This window comes from Centruroides vittatus, unplaced genomic scaffold, assembly GCF_030686945.1.
Source record: "Centruroides vittatus isolate TY-2023 unplaced genomic scaffold, ASM3068694v2 contig_979, whole genome shotgun sequence".
Taxonomy (NCBI): domain Eukaryota; kingdom Metazoa; phylum Arthropoda; class Arachnida; order Scorpiones; family Buthidae; genus Centruroides; species Centruroides vittatus.
This window is the reverse complement of record NW_027122650.1, coordinates 2,201,678-2,219,987: the sequence shown is the minus strand read 5'-3', so window position 1 is coordinate 2,219,987 and position 18,310 is coordinate 2,201,678. Positions and strand designations below refer to the sequence as shown.

At 28.6% G+C, this 18,310-nt stretch overlaps 1 protein-coding gene across 1 annotated transcript in view; it reads right to left on the bottom strand.

Moving 5' to 3' along the window:
* Positions 1-18,310, bottom strand: part of LOC136985788 (histidine--tRNA ligase, cytoplasmic-like) — a 41,642-nt gene that overhangs the window by 16,524 nt on the left and 6,808 nt on the right. The window contains exons 3-9 of the mRNA XM_067283144.1: positions 12,953-13,027; positions 10,994-11,113; positions 6,927-7,148; positions 6,722-6,829; positions 5,650-5,748; positions 3,314-3,407; positions 416-543 (exon numbers count right to left, since the gene is read on the bottom strand). Of these exons, the coding sequence (XP_067139245.1) occupies positions 416-543; positions 3,314-3,407; positions 5,650-5,748; positions 6,722-6,829; positions 6,927-7,148; positions 10,994-11,113; positions 12,953-13,027 (846 nt within the window). The remainder of the gene's footprint in view (positions 1-415; positions 544-3,313; positions 3,408-5,649; positions 5,749-6,721; positions 6,830-6,926; positions 7,149-10,993; positions 11,114-12,952; positions 13,028-18,310) is intronic.

Genomic DNA, 18,310 nt, shown 5'->3' with positions numbered 1-18,310 from the left:
GCTGTGCTATAACATGTGATAGGTTCGCAATCATGGGTTCACAATATTGCTCAGACACAAAATATTTCTTCCCTCAAGTTTAAGGCTAGTAAAAGATGGATCAGTAGATTTATGAAGAAGAAAAATCTTTACACATCTATCAAAACGGTTGCTTGCTGTTTGATTTGAGAGTTCAAAATATTCAGAATATGTATGCAAAGATTTTAAGATATTAAAACTATCTTATATAATCATAACTTCCATTAATTAATTAAGATTTCTTGTAAGAATAAATACTGATTTAGTCTACTTTCAAAAATAATTTGCATATTTTTTGCATCTCAATTTTTGATTAGTAAAAAATGGAAAAAAGTGCAAAAAATACACATGGAAATATGGTGTCTTAATATTAGTTTATTGAAAAATAAATTCTTACTTTATTAGTTGTATTATATATATCACTATAAATAAAAAACTTCTTCATAGCATCCAAAGCTAGTTTTACTTCTTCAATTTTTAGCAATCTTTCATCACTTAATAATTCCTCTAATACTTCCAGACTACCTAAAACATAATTGATTGTATTTATTTGCTGTTTTCTGAAAAAGTATACAATTTGATAATTTTTTATAGTGAAAATAAGTACTGACCATACTGAATGTTAAAATATGAATATTGATTTAAATATAATTTACGAAAAGTTTCTTAACTAATTTAAGATACTGTTCAAGAATTTAACAGTAATAATTCATGATGTATCTATAAAATACATTCTTTGACAAAAACTTACACATCCAGATAAAATTGACTGTTTATTGCAAACTCAACATACAGATACTGTATATAAAAGATAGGTTAATAAATGATTACATTTGCAGTCCAATTGTATGTGAGATAATGCCACCAGAGTGCCTTAAAATTGTTATCTGTGTGAGCCAAATGTGGTGTAGGGCCCTTTTGTTTGATGTTTGTTTTCTACAAAAATTTTAGAAAGAGACAAAATGGAAAAATTTAGTCGAAGACAATTAAAATTGTTTCCCATGGACTTGTTTCCCTCTTGAAAATGACACATTCAATGTGTCACCCAGAACCTATGAGTGAAATTTCAACTATTGGTCCCAATGTACTAAAATTCTAGTAAAGTCATGAGAAAACCCAAGAAAAGCCACCCCTAATAAAAGGGAGGAGGAGGTGATAATATAATATTGGTTATGTAATTAAACTAATATAAATATAAAACTAAATATGGTATATATAATTTCTCAATTGAAATATTTTCACTATTTAAGAAATAAAATTTTTGTTATTAATTATATTAGATATTTAAACTTATGAGAACCTGGACTTCAACCAAATTATAACATGATTCTGTCACATTATTTTGATAATTATTGTTCAATAATTATCAATTACCACCTGAGAACATCTCAATTTACATGTTCTTGACAACAAAAGTGACACTTTCCTGTGATCTCTTAACCTCCCAGCCTTGCACTACCAATTGTACCAATATCAGAACTGATAGCCCAATGAGTCAGGCATCACTAGTCCCTCACCCGATAACATTAACTTTATTGCCTTCAAAACGGATTATACTATCGGCTCTAACCCGGAACATTAGTGTCTTTAAAATGGAATACTTTGTCATTGCCAAATTGGAATACTTTATTACCTCCGAATTGGAATAACTTCATCTTCAAAACTTGAATCAATCCTAGATTCCATCAACTGCAAATTTACTCCCAGAACGGGACATTTACCATGTATAATACATCATCCAGAACTCTTCTAAAAATCCAACCTTCTCGCTTATTCAACCTTGTAAGGGACAGACCAAAACCTCTTCTGCATCAGGTCTACAAGCAAATCCTCCAAACCCCAGATATTTATGTCTACGCGAGATTTCATGCAAGCTCTCTCTCTTTTGCAACTACCTACGGTTTACCAGTCTGTTTATTTTGCTATAGCACAATAAATATATATATCTTTTCCTTCTCAAATAAACAGGTATTTGTTTGTTTAACTGGTATCCAAGCTAGCCTCTTCCACCTCACTGTCTAGCCAACTGCCTCCATCTGGAATCTGGTCGCTAATACACGTGACTGCTCACATGACCTAGTTAGTAACAAAAACCAAGTTGCTGTCACGTCTGTGTCAACAGGACACAGTGATGTCATCCTGATGTGGTATCAAAATGGTGCTGACTCTCTGGTCAAACTTATTTACCAAAAATTAAAAGCTATGATTATAATTCTAATTTTAAATGTTTAAAAATTTATATATATTTCTTGAAACACTCAATTCTTCACAGAAAATTTTCACATTGAAAATGTACTTATTATACTGAAATCTATAAAAACAAGATTAACAAAATTTAACAACAGCCTAGATCTATTCATGAAGATTGATATCTTTAGAATGTTTTGAAATACAGTGGAACCTCGATATACGACCTTAATCTGTTTCTGATGTTTGGACTTATACCGAATAGGACGTATACCAAACCAACCTTTCTCATAAGAAGTAATGTAAAAATGATTAATCCGTTCTCATGTAAAAAAAAACCCTCTTGGTATTATATATTAATGGGGTTGTAAAATAATTTAAACACTGAGCACATTAATAAAAAATTAAATTTTATTATAGATTTTGATAGATAGTATATTGTATTATATTATTTAAATCATTAAATCAAATCAAATCAAACTCTCCTTAATACTAATAATATGTTTAGAAATTGATTAAACTCCTTTCGCAACATTAGCAGATTTAATATTGTCTTTATTTTTCATGATTGTCGAGGTACGGTATGCAACAGTTAAATCTCGAACACCCATGCCACCTTCATATTTCTCAACAATCTCTTTTTTCAGTTCCATTGTGATTCTAGTCATTTTTTTAGTTTTCTGTTGCTTTTCATTTGCCTTTTTGTAATTCATGATTAATAAAAATAATAAAATTTTACTTACAGATTAAAATCAGAAGAAATTTAACAAAGTTATAAACCGTGGGACTGCGAACATCTAGTCTGGTCTAGTACACCGATAGTGCTACTTGTTCATAGATGGCGCGTATAATTGAATTAAGTTGTATACCGAGCAAAATTTGTTTTGTCGAAACAGGACGTATTCCGAATTGGACATATTCTAAAGCAAACGTATACTGAGGTTCCACTGTAATTTCTATGGATTCTGAACAAAAAACTTCTCTTTGAAACTATAGAAAAATCCTTTATGAACAAATAATTTTTTTATAAAGAATTTTATGCTATCTACTGAATATATTACCTAAAATTTATTATATGAAAAATATTTAACAAAAGTTTTAAATATACCATTTTTTCTTACATAACTACCAATCATATCAACTGTTTCATAACTAAGTTGTCTTTCTTCAATTAATTCTTTTCTAATGTCATCCCAGGAAATCTATAAATAATGTATACAATATGTTTCAATATAACAAATATAAAATATATATAATTAAACACTGAATAAAATCTTTATTTATGTAAATATATTTATTTTATGAAGTTAGAAACAAAACAGATCATGCTTTCTATATAACTTATGTTTTAATAAATATAGCATTTTTTTTAAATATTTCATAATAATTCAACAACTTAAAATTTATAGTTATTAACTTTAGTAAAAACTCAAAAATAAATAGCATTTCAGTAAACACTCTTAAAAAAATCCTAATCTAAATAAATTTAAATTAAGCTGAAAGTGGAAATTAGAAAGCAAATGAGGACTTTTTTGCAAACATTTCAATTTCTTATAATTTTGTTTGGATTTTAATGTTTAAAAAAATGCAATGTCAAAAAATTTTCATGTTAAATCAGAGTTGTCAATCTGAGAAAAGGGCCATCAATAGCAAAGGATCATATATCATGGTTGGAGAGTGAAAAAGGGAATAAATGAGGGAGCATTTCCTCATCCCCCATGATATGACATGATATGTCTGATATGACATTATTGCTCCAATTTTATGATATTCATAAACTATTTTAATTTTATTATAAGTACGTTCTAATGTTATCAAATAATTATCTGAAACAAGCTATGTTACTTTGAGGGGCTTTGCACCCTTGTTAAAAAATTTTTATGATTATTCATTGATTCCTCATGCCACTATTTCTATTTTTTTTCTTTAATAATGAAAAGACATATTGTAATAATTTTAATCTAAGTGTTTTATATATATAAAATATATAATTCTAATATAATCACTACATAATCTTTTTGCTTGGGTTTGTCTAGTGTGCCTGACCTAGAGTTGGAGCTGTTTTGGAGGATTTTTTCTTATCTAAAAGTGAATTTGGAGATGAGTTAAATTTAGAGGTGTTTTTAGAGGTTTGTTTCTAAGTACAATTATTTCTGTATGTTATAAAAAACTTTTGTTGTTAATTAATAAAATTCAAAACCAAAAGTAAAACTTATTCTCTTTGGTATAATTTTACTTTATTGTCATTGGTTAAGAGAACAGTGAACAGATTATAATCAGAATTGCCAGGGTTTTAGGGTCATTTAGGGTTTTCTCCAAATTTATTAAATTTAGTGCAAGTTAATGAAGAAAAAAACCTATTTTTTAATGTTATGTACAAATTGAAATTAAGAATCAAAATCTGCTATAATTTTGTTCCTTCATAATGAAAAACAAAAAAATTTAGCAGCACCAGAGTCAAGAGCATGTAAATGGAAAAACTGACAATTTTAGCATTGAAATGTTAATAGAAAATGACATCTTAATTATTCAATTAAAATGTTTGATATTTTGAATAGTACATAGTTGCAGTTACTGTTATTATTTAAGTTGTTTATAATTTTTTGAAACTCAGAATAATTTAGAAAATACCTCTAAAAAGGCCTCCGTCATATTCAGAGATTTTTGGAGACCAAAAAATAACCTTATTTTTACACCAGCAACTAATTTTGATGAATATACAAACATTTGACAAGGCCTATTTATAGATCAAAAACATTTGTATATTCTTTAAAGTTATTTTCTGGTGTGAAAATAGATTAATTTTTGTCTCAACAATCCAGTTTTTGAGTAATTTTTCAGATTCTTGGAGGGAGTATGTTCCATGTTTGGAAATAAGATTTTACACAAAATGGCAACATGGCCTCACCATGATGTCATAAATGCACATCATTTTTAGATGCAAACTTGAGTAATTTTTTGACAAGGTTTTAGCACATCTGTACAACTCTGTTGTGCACAAGAGTAATTTTTAGACAGACCCTTAGTTAGCCACTTGAAAACTGGAAGCATTCCATATTATTGGTATAAATTGCTGATTGGTTTGAGATTCAGCATATTGGTGATTCTATGTAGACAAAGAACTAACTAGCACCTACAAATGTTATATTAGCATGATTATTTGAGAGTATAAAAGATCATTTCATAGTTTTCAGAGAGTTAGCTATGAATCTATAATTTACATGTGACTATTTTAGAAAGTAAGGAAGATCTATAGTGGTTGGCATCTTGCCTAAAAAATAATGTTTTAAATAAATTTTTATTAAAAACAAATGTTTGATCTAAATTTGCATTCTTATTTATTTGTTTTCTTTACAATTTTAACTCAATTACTTCAACTAGTATTGTTCTTTATAATTAAAAAATATATTTACTTAAGAACAAATAAATTCAATTTTTTCTTACCTTATCAAGTTTATCAATAGTTGAGCAAACTTTTTTAAATTTATCAGAAGGAACTCCACAAAGGGTTAATATACCATCAAGTATCTTACGATGATTTACCTTTAAAAATAAATTTTTAAATAACTCTTAAGGATAAATATTTACAATTTAAATTTTAAATATGAAATTTCTTAACATTAACAGTGATATTTAATTTAAATTATTATTATTAAATACTGTAAATGATTTTTTAGAGCAATAAAAAAGTAGTAAAACGAAGTTTCCACATTAAAAATGTGATTATTGTTTATTTCCTGAAAATAATTCTTATTTGATTTTCAATTGTCTAATTTATATAAATCAAGTAAAGCTGAAAATTTAAATACATTTTATATTGCAATTTGAAAAATAAAAATAAAAAACCTATATATTTAAAAATTAATATTGTTTAATTTGTTTCATTTTAATGATTATACATAGCAAATTAGCAATTCTCAGCAAAAATATTTTGAGATAATTGTTTCTTAAATCTTGAAAAATAATAAAAACATAAATGCAGAGTTTGTTTTAAAAATTTAAAGAAGTTGCAGAAAATAAAATTAATCTGGACTTTTTCGTCGATTCTGGTATTACACTATTCTTAAAGATTAAATTCCATTCTATACATAACAAAAACTTTGATTAGGAAAAATTTTATGTTATAAATAATATACTGAATTTTTTCTCTTTTGATAACATTTTAACCTAAACTTTATGCAAATAAAATCTAAGTATAAATCAGATTGATATTAAGACTGCACTTTAAATAAATGTTCTTTACAAGCACATTATGAATAAAAATATAGTTGTAAGCTTCTTGCCTCTAATAAACTAAATTAAATGATTATCTCAAATAATCAATTGATGGAGATATATGAGGTTTATCAAATTGTAATGGAGTCAAGGAAATAGATTTTTTATGTGATCTTGATTTCCTTGGTTCCATTACAGTTTGATAAGCCTCAGGTATCTCCACTAATTGTTTATTTGGGATAATTATTTAACATTGAAAATAATTAGATCATTTATATTATAAAAATGTATGTAATCTTACTTTTATTATGAAGTGTTTAAAATTCAGTTCATTTAAAATCTCAGCAATTACTACAATACATTCAGCATCAGGCAACATGAGATCATATTTACCAGCTATATCAAAATCCTGAAATAAAATACATTATCTCTAATATATACTTTATATCAGATCTTTTAAATCTTAAAAAAGATTGCCATAGAACAATCTAAAAATGTAAACTCACACATTGATAAAATTCTCGATATCGCCCTTTAGCAGCATGAGGACTATCACGTCTATAAACTTTTCCAACGTGATAACATTTGTAATTTGATATTTTATTCATTGCAAGAAACCTTGCAAATGGAACAGTCAAATCATATCGTAGAGAAAGATTTTCATCTCCTTGATCTGTAAGGTGATAAATTAATTTGTTTTCTTCACCATATTTTTCAGTCAATATTTCCTAAGAAAAATTTTATTTATTGTTTAACAATTCATTAAAGTATAATTCAATATATTAAAATTGTTATAACAACCTAAAAATTAATCATATTACAAAGGATATTTTAATTATTCAATATAAATGATATAAATAATAATAATCTAAAATGATTGTTATTTATATTAACTCTAAAAACTGTAGGAAGAAATGAAATGAATGATTAACATAAGGAAGGGCAGTCTAAATTAAATCAAAACATTTTCTTTGTAAAAAAATTGATAAAGATTTTGGCCACTGTGATAGATTTTAAACAATCTATCACAGGGGCCTCTCATATTGAAAGCAGCAAAACAAATCTGTTTTCTTTCTCATCTATATTATGCAGCTTTTTGAATATTATCTATTTTGAAGTGCCAAACAACCAAAAACTGAAAGTCACTAGGAGTATGGTCCAGGATGTAATTAACATGAAAAAACATTTAATATATTTTATGCTACTGCTATGTGACTTGCTATGTAAATTTTAATTTCAAATGTGCTTCCTGTTCTATTCATTAATACCATTCTAGAACCTGAAGATGGCTATTGTACATGTCAAAAACATTTGCTCTGTTAATAAATGTTCTATTTTTACTGGAGTTAAGGTTTTTTTTATATTAATTTTATTAATTAATAATATAACTACAAGAAAAACTTTCATATAAAAAAAATCATATTTTTTACATTTAAAACTTACTGATCATAACTTAAACTACAATTACTGATAAAATTTTTTTGTTAATATCTATTGGTATTTTTCTATTTTGACTTTAATACAAGACAACATAACAGTTTGATTCAGAAAACTTTCATTCATTTCATTGAAACACTTAAATTCTTTGAAAAATATATAATCATTCGACATGATGAAAATAATGAGTTATTTTGTAACACAATATCTAAACATTGCAAAAATCATTGTAGAATTCATGAAAAGTAATATAAATGATGTTAATGCTTTTAAACAAATTTGTAATGCCTTTATGTCTATTAGCTCTTGTTCTATATTTTTAATTCTTGCTTGTATTAATTGCTTTAATTAATACCTTGTATTCTATGTTCCATTCTGTTAACTATTCAATCCTAAGATGGCAACCCAGTCAGCTGAAAACATTTGATAAATAAAAATATTTCTACTGGAAGAGATTAGAACTGTTATCATACTTTCCAAATATACAAAATTTTATTTTTTCAATTTTTTAGGTATTTCAACAAACAGAAAATCTAATCAATTTCTATTATGCTTACATATCAAAAAATAACTTTCAAATTACAGCTGACCCTTGATAATCCGACAGATATGGGACCAAAGGGGTGTCGGATTACCAAAAGTGTCTGGATTACCGAAAGTGATTACATATTTGGCATTGTTTTGGTAGCAGTAGCCTACAATATTCCTACATTTTATGAGTAAAATGCTGCCTAGGTTAATATGGAAATAAAACACCAATTTCGGTTAACTAAAACATGTTTATTAAAAGAAATATGGAAGCCAATAAATGTACATACAGTATGTATAGGTATAAATAATAAAGTACGTACAGAACTGCTCACGGAAAACACAAGAAATGTGTGTCATTGTGTAGGAATTGGGTGGGGAGATTCATGTCATGACATCCTTCTGTGCAAGCAAACACGTAACAGGACGGGGACTACGGTGACCTTGACGGGAGATGTGTTGGATTATCAAGGGTCAGCTGTATATTTGTTTTATATTGATAACTAGTGTTTTATCTAACAAGTCCAATATTCAAAAACATTACCAAGATTTTTAAATTATTTGTAAAGCATTTGACATGTAAAACTATTAATACTCCCATCTCTATTATAAAATCTGAAATTAATAGGTGAAATGAAAATGGTCTAATTCTCTCCAATACTGAAATTAAATTAACAGTGCTGTATTAAATATACTGTCTCTAAATAGAATGAAAGATTAATAGAGTTCTGATTAAGTATTGATAGAAACAAAACAAGTAAAACAGCAGAATATGAAAAATTAGCATACATCATCTTTATAGTACAATATCTAAACTTTTTAAGAGACAGGATCATATCATTGTTGCTCTCAGTTTTTCAATTTGAATCATCAATAATAAAATTAATATATTAAGTATCAACAAAAAAGAAGAATTATACAATAAATTATTAAAATACACACATTGTAAACAACCTTTAAATTCCAGTAACAAAAATATTTTAATAAAAAACTTTTTTCTACTTCAACCAAGTCTGCATCAGGTCATTAAATTAATGAAATTTCAAATTAAAATGCATAAAACAAATTTTAAAATATTATTTTTACAAAACTGGAACAAAACATAATGCATATATAACAATAAAAAAATTTAAACAGCAGTAAATTTCAAATTTAACACACATATAAAGCTACTGCATATATAAAAAAAATTTTTTTAAAGATATAACTTAATACCAAATTAATAAAAATGAATTTATGTTGGCCTTGGGCAGTATTTTTGTAAAAGTTGTGCCATGCATATGATACTGTTTTACTGTCCTTAAAGTTAATACATTTGCAAGTCAGGCCAACCTTGTATATTCCCAAGGCTCTTAATATGACCAGTTTGAAATGACTGCCTTATTAACCTGGCATTTTTGAGGTCGGCTCGCACGTCAGGCTCAGTGGTGTAAGTGGTTTGTGATTCGTTCCAGTATTAAAAAGGTAATTTTAATATTAAAACAGATAATAATAAATTAGTTTTTCTTATTAATTCTGATTAAATGAAATATATATATATTTATATAACTGGAGAGAAGAATCATGAATCACTTTAAGAAAAATGATTGTAATTTGAAACTTCACACAAATAGAAAGTTTATATAAGATTTTATCACTATCAGGTTTCATAACATAAGATTACTAAAATCTAGTATAGTGTTTCAAAATAAAACAAGTAAAACGGCAAGGCCATATTTGGGACAAGATTATATCTGGGAGACTCATTACTAAGCAGGATCACTTCGATGCTCATGGCAGGTCTCATTCTCATTCTCCAATCTTCTTTGGTATCACTGGTTTTGAGTGCGATCGTTCAAACTGCACTGGTCTCAGCCACAGCCACAAGGTTGTCCATAATGCATTTTTGGTGAAATTAGCCTATCCAATGTTAAAATTTCTCTCCATTGCACGTTGCCTCGGGTTGGAATTTTGTCGATGCCTAACAAAAATTTCCCATTCTTGAAAAAATAATCATGGCTATTGTAACGTCCGAAATTATTTTTTTATTTTTTATTTTACAAACAAAATATATATATTAATGAATGTAAAAAGAAAAAAATATTTCGGAAGTTGGTTTTAATATAAAATTATAACTACTAGCGCCATCTACTTTCAAAAACGTTCTGATGTTGAAATGAGACATCTCAGGTCAGCCTGTCAAGGTCAGCACATCCAACCAGAGATATGTCAGGTATAACATGAGATAGGTAAATGGGTTTTTTCAAAGATTCGTTTGTTAAAATTTGATTTTGCAACATTCGCATTTCCAACTTTCCAATTAACAATGCATGTGCAATCTCATACTAGTGCCTGTTTGTAGAAAGAGTATCACCATTTTGTATTTTATTTTGACTCAGTTCTTGGTCCCTTGAGTACCTACAAGTCCAACTTTTTTTATGCATGCATGATTTGGGCACCAAATACTCTGTGCCAAATTGCAACTCCTGACATGTACTCCTTCATACCTCTAAGCTGGTAAGCCAGGACGGCAACACGATTTTATAAACAAGACGTAGTCTTGGCAATTAAACAAACAGATTTGAAAATAAAAATTAATTTATATCAATAAATTTTTAATTAATTTTACCTTTAATTCAAAAACAGGAGTATCTATAGCTCCAGCACCATGATTTTTAAAACAATTAATTACTTTTTTAAGAGCAGTTTCTCTTCTTTCCATCTGCTCAGGAGTAAAATCTTTTGTTCCCTAATAGAAAAAAAATATATATATTTTTTTTGTAAAAGATTAATTATAATAAAATTATACTTTGTTTCAATATTTTGATTTACTATCTTAGTAACATTTAAATTAGTTCAAGTGATTTAATGGAGTCAAATTGCCCAGCCTTACAGTCATGCAAATTAATACATCTATTCAGTGTTAAAATGTTATAGAATTTTCTCAACAGACATTTATTTTCTAAAAGAATAAAATTTTTTAAATTAAGAAATTATATTTGATACATATTTATAATTATATTCCTGACAGTTGATAGTCCTTTTTAATTCCTGTCTATAAATGTATATTTAACACATTATTGGACTGCAATTTGAAAAAATTGTAGACCTATAAATTCCCATTGTCATCTGTTCGTCCATCATTCCTTAATCTTGAGAATGGAATTAGATACATGAAATTTCATTAATGAAAATTAAGACTATACAAACAATGAGTCTTTTTTGCCTATTTTTATCCTTTTTATTACAGTCCAGGAATCACAAAAACAGTCAGCCACTTTAAGAAAAACTTCTAAAAATAACAGATGAATACAATCAAAAAACTTACAATTAAAAATGATCTCGATGTTAACCCTTTTTTGTAGGCTATGATATCTAAAAATATTAAAAACTGTTAAAATTCTTCATGACAGCATTCATGTTATATAATCGCATTTAAGTTAAGAGTCCTCTGATGGATTTTCGAGCAGCCTAGAATGATTTACATAATTGCACATAGAAGCCCAGGATTATATTGACTAATTTCAGGGGTCAACATCGAGATCATTTTTAACTGTGTATAAGTTTTTTGATTGTATTCGTCTGTTATTTTTAGAAGTTTTACTTCAAGTCGTCAGCTGTTTTTGTAGTTCTTGGACTGGAATAAAAAGGATAAAAAAAGGCAAAAAAGGACTCAAACATTGTTTGTATAGTCTTAATTTTCATTAATGAAATTAGTTGATATAATCCTGGGTTCCTATGTACAATTAGATACATGAAAGTCAAGACCAGATATAGAAAGCTTAGAGGCAAGAGGCCCCAATTAACTACATATGAACTTCTGATGCAAACTGGAAGTCATGTTATTACAGTTCAAAAACTTTTTCCTGAAAGAAGTTATAGATAGATGACCAGCATGACTCCATTGCTAACAGAAAAGTATGATGTACAGGGGCAACATGCTACAGTACTAATTTGAGATGAAGAGCATATATTTTAAATTTAAACAAATTAAAAACATGATTAAAAATTGCAGCCCAGCATTGTGACAATGTCACAATAAATAATTGCTCATTACATAATGTATACATATTTTTTCAAAATTCATTTGATGTTTAAATTACTATTACTATATGTACTGTACAAATATATACTATATGTAATTAAATTTAAAATGCTCATTTGATTAATTTTCATTCACAAAATCTTTGCCATAATAAAAGTAAAAATAGATACTTAAATAATTTTTTGTTAATATTAACTTTGTGTGTTAAATAAGTTTGTTACCAAATTTAAATTTAATTAATTCTTCTAAATTATTACATAAAAAATATTAATAACGAATAGTAATGTGACTAACTGTGGAGTATTTTCATTAATGAATTATCTGGCTATCAATAATAATTTGTAAATAAATTTAATTAGAAATAAGACAAACTATCTTATTAATTGACAAATATACACCCAGAAATAAAAAGAAAATTACATTAAATTAATTGAAGTTAATTAAGAAGTGTTTTTGCAAGTATTTTATTCTATAACTTAAAAGCATCTTAATGATTTATCATAACAACAAATAATAATATATAATTGAGAAAACAAAACATACTTTTGGAGTTCTAAGAGTAAATTTATGTTGCCCATCTTTTTTATTTTCTGATATATTTTTCTTTGGTAGTTTCACCTATTGAAAAAAAAATCAGTTACTTCATTTGGAATTCATTTACATTTCAAAAAGCAAATGTTACAGATTAAAATCCACTTTCAAAACAGAATATACACAAACACTAAAAAATAAACTCCAAACAGAAAGCATCCAAATATCTGAAATGGTCATGAACTAACCCCTCCCTATCTTGTACTTTAAAATTTTGTCAAACTAATAGAAATATATCACAGATTTATTCAACAGCCAGAAATTATCTTTAAGCATAAAAAAGCTTTTCATTTATAATAATATCTGGTCTAATAATTTATAATAAATATCTATAATATTTAATAATTTCTGACTGTTTGACTGCTCAATATATGTATCAAGCTAGGATTTGTTACATATTTAATTTATTCAAACTCTAATTATAATACCTTAGTTAAGAAACTAATTAAAATTATAGCATATAAAATTAAGACAGTATTAACTCTAAACATGAAATTGACTGAAATTGGCTTAATCCATTCAAGACAAAGTCAGATGAAGTTGTTTGCCTGGTTTTTGCAATACAAATTCTTGTAGCCTGAGGGGTAAAAACAATTTCATCTCTGGGTATACAGGGGAAAAAATATATTTTTTTTCTTAATTCTATATGCTATAATTTTGAATAGTTAAACCACTAATACATATAAGTTGAAGTTTTAAACCTGAAAAAAATTTCTGCAAAATTGAAATTCACCTTATTAATAGCATAAAATGCAAACTATCAGAAAGTGGCAAACAACTAACAACATACCTAATAATTACCATAATTTCAGCAGGCAACCCAACACAGTTGTTTGCAAGTAAAGCTCATTTGATGAACTTAATTAGCTTTTTAAACATACATAGTAATACAATAATAAAACTGCAGTATAAATAAACACTATACTACACACTGATTTCAACAGTTGATGCACAACAATGCATAACTGACATCATGTACTTAATGTAATAATATCATCAGTAAACATAATCAAGTCAAAATTGACAATTTCAATAAAATATTAATATACACAGCATATCACACTATATATACTATTAATATTTTGACTTGAATGTGTTTACTGATAGACGTGACATACAATAGAATCCTTATTAAGATAACTTCAGATTTTTAATACAGTAATACCTTGGTTTTCATTGACTTCGGTTATCGGCAATTTTTTTGCGAAAAATTTGTCTCGGTTTTTGTCGATTGCCTCGGATTTCGTCAGAGTGCCCAAGTGACCTCGCTGCTAATTTTGCGAAAACAAAGGGCAACCCACGCGTTTTCTGGCTCAGTGTGGCATTATTTCTTGTTCTGTGAGCATTACCCTGCGACGGCCTACCATTGGCCAACGGTTCTGTTCCCTGAACACTGGGAGTTTGGTTGTGGGTTTGCGCTTCGCCAGGGTGGGCTGGCCTCGTGAAGTTTTCTGGGTTTTCTCCACGTCTGTAATGTCTGAATAGGGCCAGTTACCCTTAAACAAATTTCCCGAAAGGCATTATTCCCCTCAATATGACTATCATAAATGCATACAACTATTATTATATGATAATTATGTCACACTTTACCACGGCACGATATAGGCTAGAAGCTCATGTCCAACTAACTTCTACAAGACAAGACATTACCCCACGCGTCTAGCCAAACAATTTCATTGTTTTCCTTTAAATTAGTTTTTTTTCTGTTAACTTCTTATTGCTTTTAGTATTTAATGCTATATTAATTCTCTATAAAATGTGTTTTTGGTATGTATTTTGGAGTGTCTAGAACGAATTAATTGGATTTACATTGATTCATATGGAAATAATTGCCTTGGTTTTTGTCAGTTTCAGATTTTGTCTATTGTTTTCGGACGAATTATCGACGAAAACCGAGGTATCACTGTAATTGCTTTTTGCCCTACATAGCTCCTTTTGCATATATTCCTTTTAGTATGAGTTCTATCAAAAAACTGTATGTGTAAAAGTCTATACTCTCTTCATCTTTACATTCAATATGAACCTAAAATTTGATCCTTGAATAAATGCAATAAATCCTTTCCTTTTTTTGCTCTTTACATTTATTCTTCAAATTATTGAGAATTCTGCTTGTTTCATCTGGAATTGGAGAAAATTGTTTATGTATTTTCTGGAAATCATTGAAGTTTACACCATAGCTTAGAAAAGAAAACAAAGTCCATTGATGTAGATTTTTTTCTTAATAAAATGCATTTTATTCTGTCCAGTACTGGGTGATCCATATTATCTGGTATTGAGAAAGTAACATGTTACAATATACTATATATTCCCACTCTGTAATAATACTTTCTTTAATTTTCTATTTCTTATTGTATCTGCTACATCATATAATAAAATATGTAAAATATAATAAAATGTTAATTTATCCCTCTGTAAAACCAGAACAAAAAGCAAAACTTTAAACACTGCATGGATGCAACACAAAATGCACCTTCACACACCAATATCTTCTTCCAGATTGCCTTGACTACAAGTCAAAACCTGTTGTCTTGCATACCAGTGGCGTGCCGTCATTGGAAGCGATGGAAGCGCCGATTCCACCTTCCAATGACTTTCCCTTGAATTTTATAAAATATAAATTTTCATATTTTAACGTACTTTGAATTAATTAAAATTAATATTTTATTATAACTGCATTATGTATCTTTTACAAATTTCTATACTACATGTGAAAAAAAACGATAAGATTGCTATTGTATATTCGAATAATTCGGTGGCGGAAGGAATGTCGAAACCGGGTCAGTCTCCAATCAGCCAGATTATATAGGCATTAGCACATGCGGTTTACAGTGCACCAACCTCACCCGGCTAAACCGGGTAAGCGACACACTCGTAAAGAGTACAGCTTTATATCCCGGAGCGGTTGTGGGCTGTTAGCCACCTGCCTGTCAACTTCCAAGCAGCCAGATTATAGGCATTGGCGCATGCGCTTTACAGAGCACCAACGTCACCCGGTTTAGCTGGTGGATGCTTCACACATAAAGCTTCTAACTTTATATCCCGGACCGGTTGTGGGCTGTTTAGCTGCCTGCCTGCTAGATATTCGGCCGCTCTCGCGCGATTACGTGAATCACGAGTAGACTAGATCAACGGCGGGCAACCCCGGCCCGCGGGCCAGCTACGGCTCGCGAAAAGTTTCTATCCGGCCCGCGAGATCTTTAATAGATTATTAAATTGGAAAAATAACTAATTAATAGTTAATTTTCCAATTCTTTGTAATTTTCGAAAACGATAAGAGAAATAAATGTAGTAATTAACTTTTTATTTATTTATTTCATATTTGCAGACTAAAAAAATTACGAGTCACAAAAAGGCGTCAATTAACTACTACGGCCCGCGGAAAAACGTAAAATTTATTCTGGCCCGTGTTATAAAAAAGGTTGCCCACCCTAGACTAGATTTATAACTTAACCCAACCGATAGGAGTTTACTGGCATGTTTTTATGATAGTTCTGTATAGTTGACGGGAGTTTAAAAAAATCCATTAAAATATTTGATATATTTATTCCGCTCTCCCATCTTATATTACTTACGGGTTTCAATGTTAAACCGGTGATATTACGATTATAGTATGTCCCATCTGTAAGGGAATGCAGAAAAAACGTGTACAATTCTTGTATAATGTTAAAAAATTAACTGTTACTTTGGCATCATCATTTACAACCAAATTTAATGAATGAGACGTACAATGGTACAAAAAAAGCTCTAGAATTTATTTTCCTTAAATGTACGATCTAAGTATCGGTTGTCATAAAAATTTCTTTCCACTTTTTTCCCAAGACTACAGATATTCGAGTACAAAGTAACTGGTTTCGAGTTATTTCTACTAAGAAGTAGTTAAATAATTAAGAGATTAGGGAATGGTGACATAAGTAAAACCCTGCTGACTTAAACAAAAGCTTAACCGAAGCAATTACTAGCTCAGTACAGTGGGGAACTGATTTCCGTGTACACCTGGTACTAAAACGAATTGCAGTAGTTAGAAAACAAATGACTATTAAGTTTAACATATTTACATCTATGGTGAGAAACGTTTAAAATTTACAACGGCCCTGTCGCGTCCTTTGAGATATACTAGTGATGCGACAAAAGAGGCATTTGACATTGACCGGTATCGGCACCCTCGGGATTTGTCATGCATGCATTCACTGTACACCTACCAAAATCGTCTCTGTTTCCATTCGTGAGCCACTCGCAGGGAGCAATTTTAACTCAGTGGATTGTTTAAATATTTAAAAATAAACAATATTTTATGTTATTTTTATATACGTTTCTTCGCAAAAGTATATTCATACAATTGAATATTTTGTACCAGGTATGTATAATTGTATATCCATTACAAATTTTATTTTACCAAGTAAGTTTTAATAATTTTATTTTTAATTTTAGCCCTTATATCATGGCTAGCGATTTAAACTGTAATTGTGATATTGAAAATTTACTTAAAAAAAGTTTTGGCTCAAGACAATATAATGAAAAAGAAGCCATAAAGAAGCCAACGCCTAAATTAAATATAAGTACTTCGACAAAAAAATTTGTTCGACATTTTCACGATAAAATTTATCAAGACGTAAACTGGCTTTGTGGATGCATAAAAATGCAAAAATTGTTTTGTTGGCCTTGCCTATTATTTTCAAATGAAATTAGTGTGTGGAATAAGAATGCTTGAATTTAAATAATTTGAGTAAAGCTAGAAAAAGACACGAAAATCGTAAATGTCACATCGATTCTTTCGTAAAATTGAAGCAATTTGGAAATCAAAATAGAATAGAATTTAACATTAGTAAACAATATAAAATTAATATTGAAAATTATAACAAGATAGTTACGGCTAATAGATATATTGTATCTAAATTAATAGATATTACATGCTTTTTAGCAAAGCAAGAATTGGCATTTAGAGGGCATAGGGAATGTATTGAATCTAATAACAGAGGTAATTATATTGAACTCGTTTCTTTATTAAGTACGTCAGATAATCAATTAAAAATGCATTTAGAGAAGTCTACAGTTTTTACTGGCTTATCGAACAAAATTCAAAATGAGCTCGTCAATTCGTTAGGAAACGTTTTATTGCAAGAAATTAAAAAAGAAATTGAAAACGCAAAATTTGTTGCTATAATTGTAGATGAAACAACGGACATTAGCCACAGAGCCCAGATGTCGACTGTATTTCGTTACGTGAAAGAAAACGGTAACGTCGAAGAAAGATTTGTGGGCTTTACTGATGCGAGTGAGAACAGAGACGCAAATTCGTTATTCACTCACATT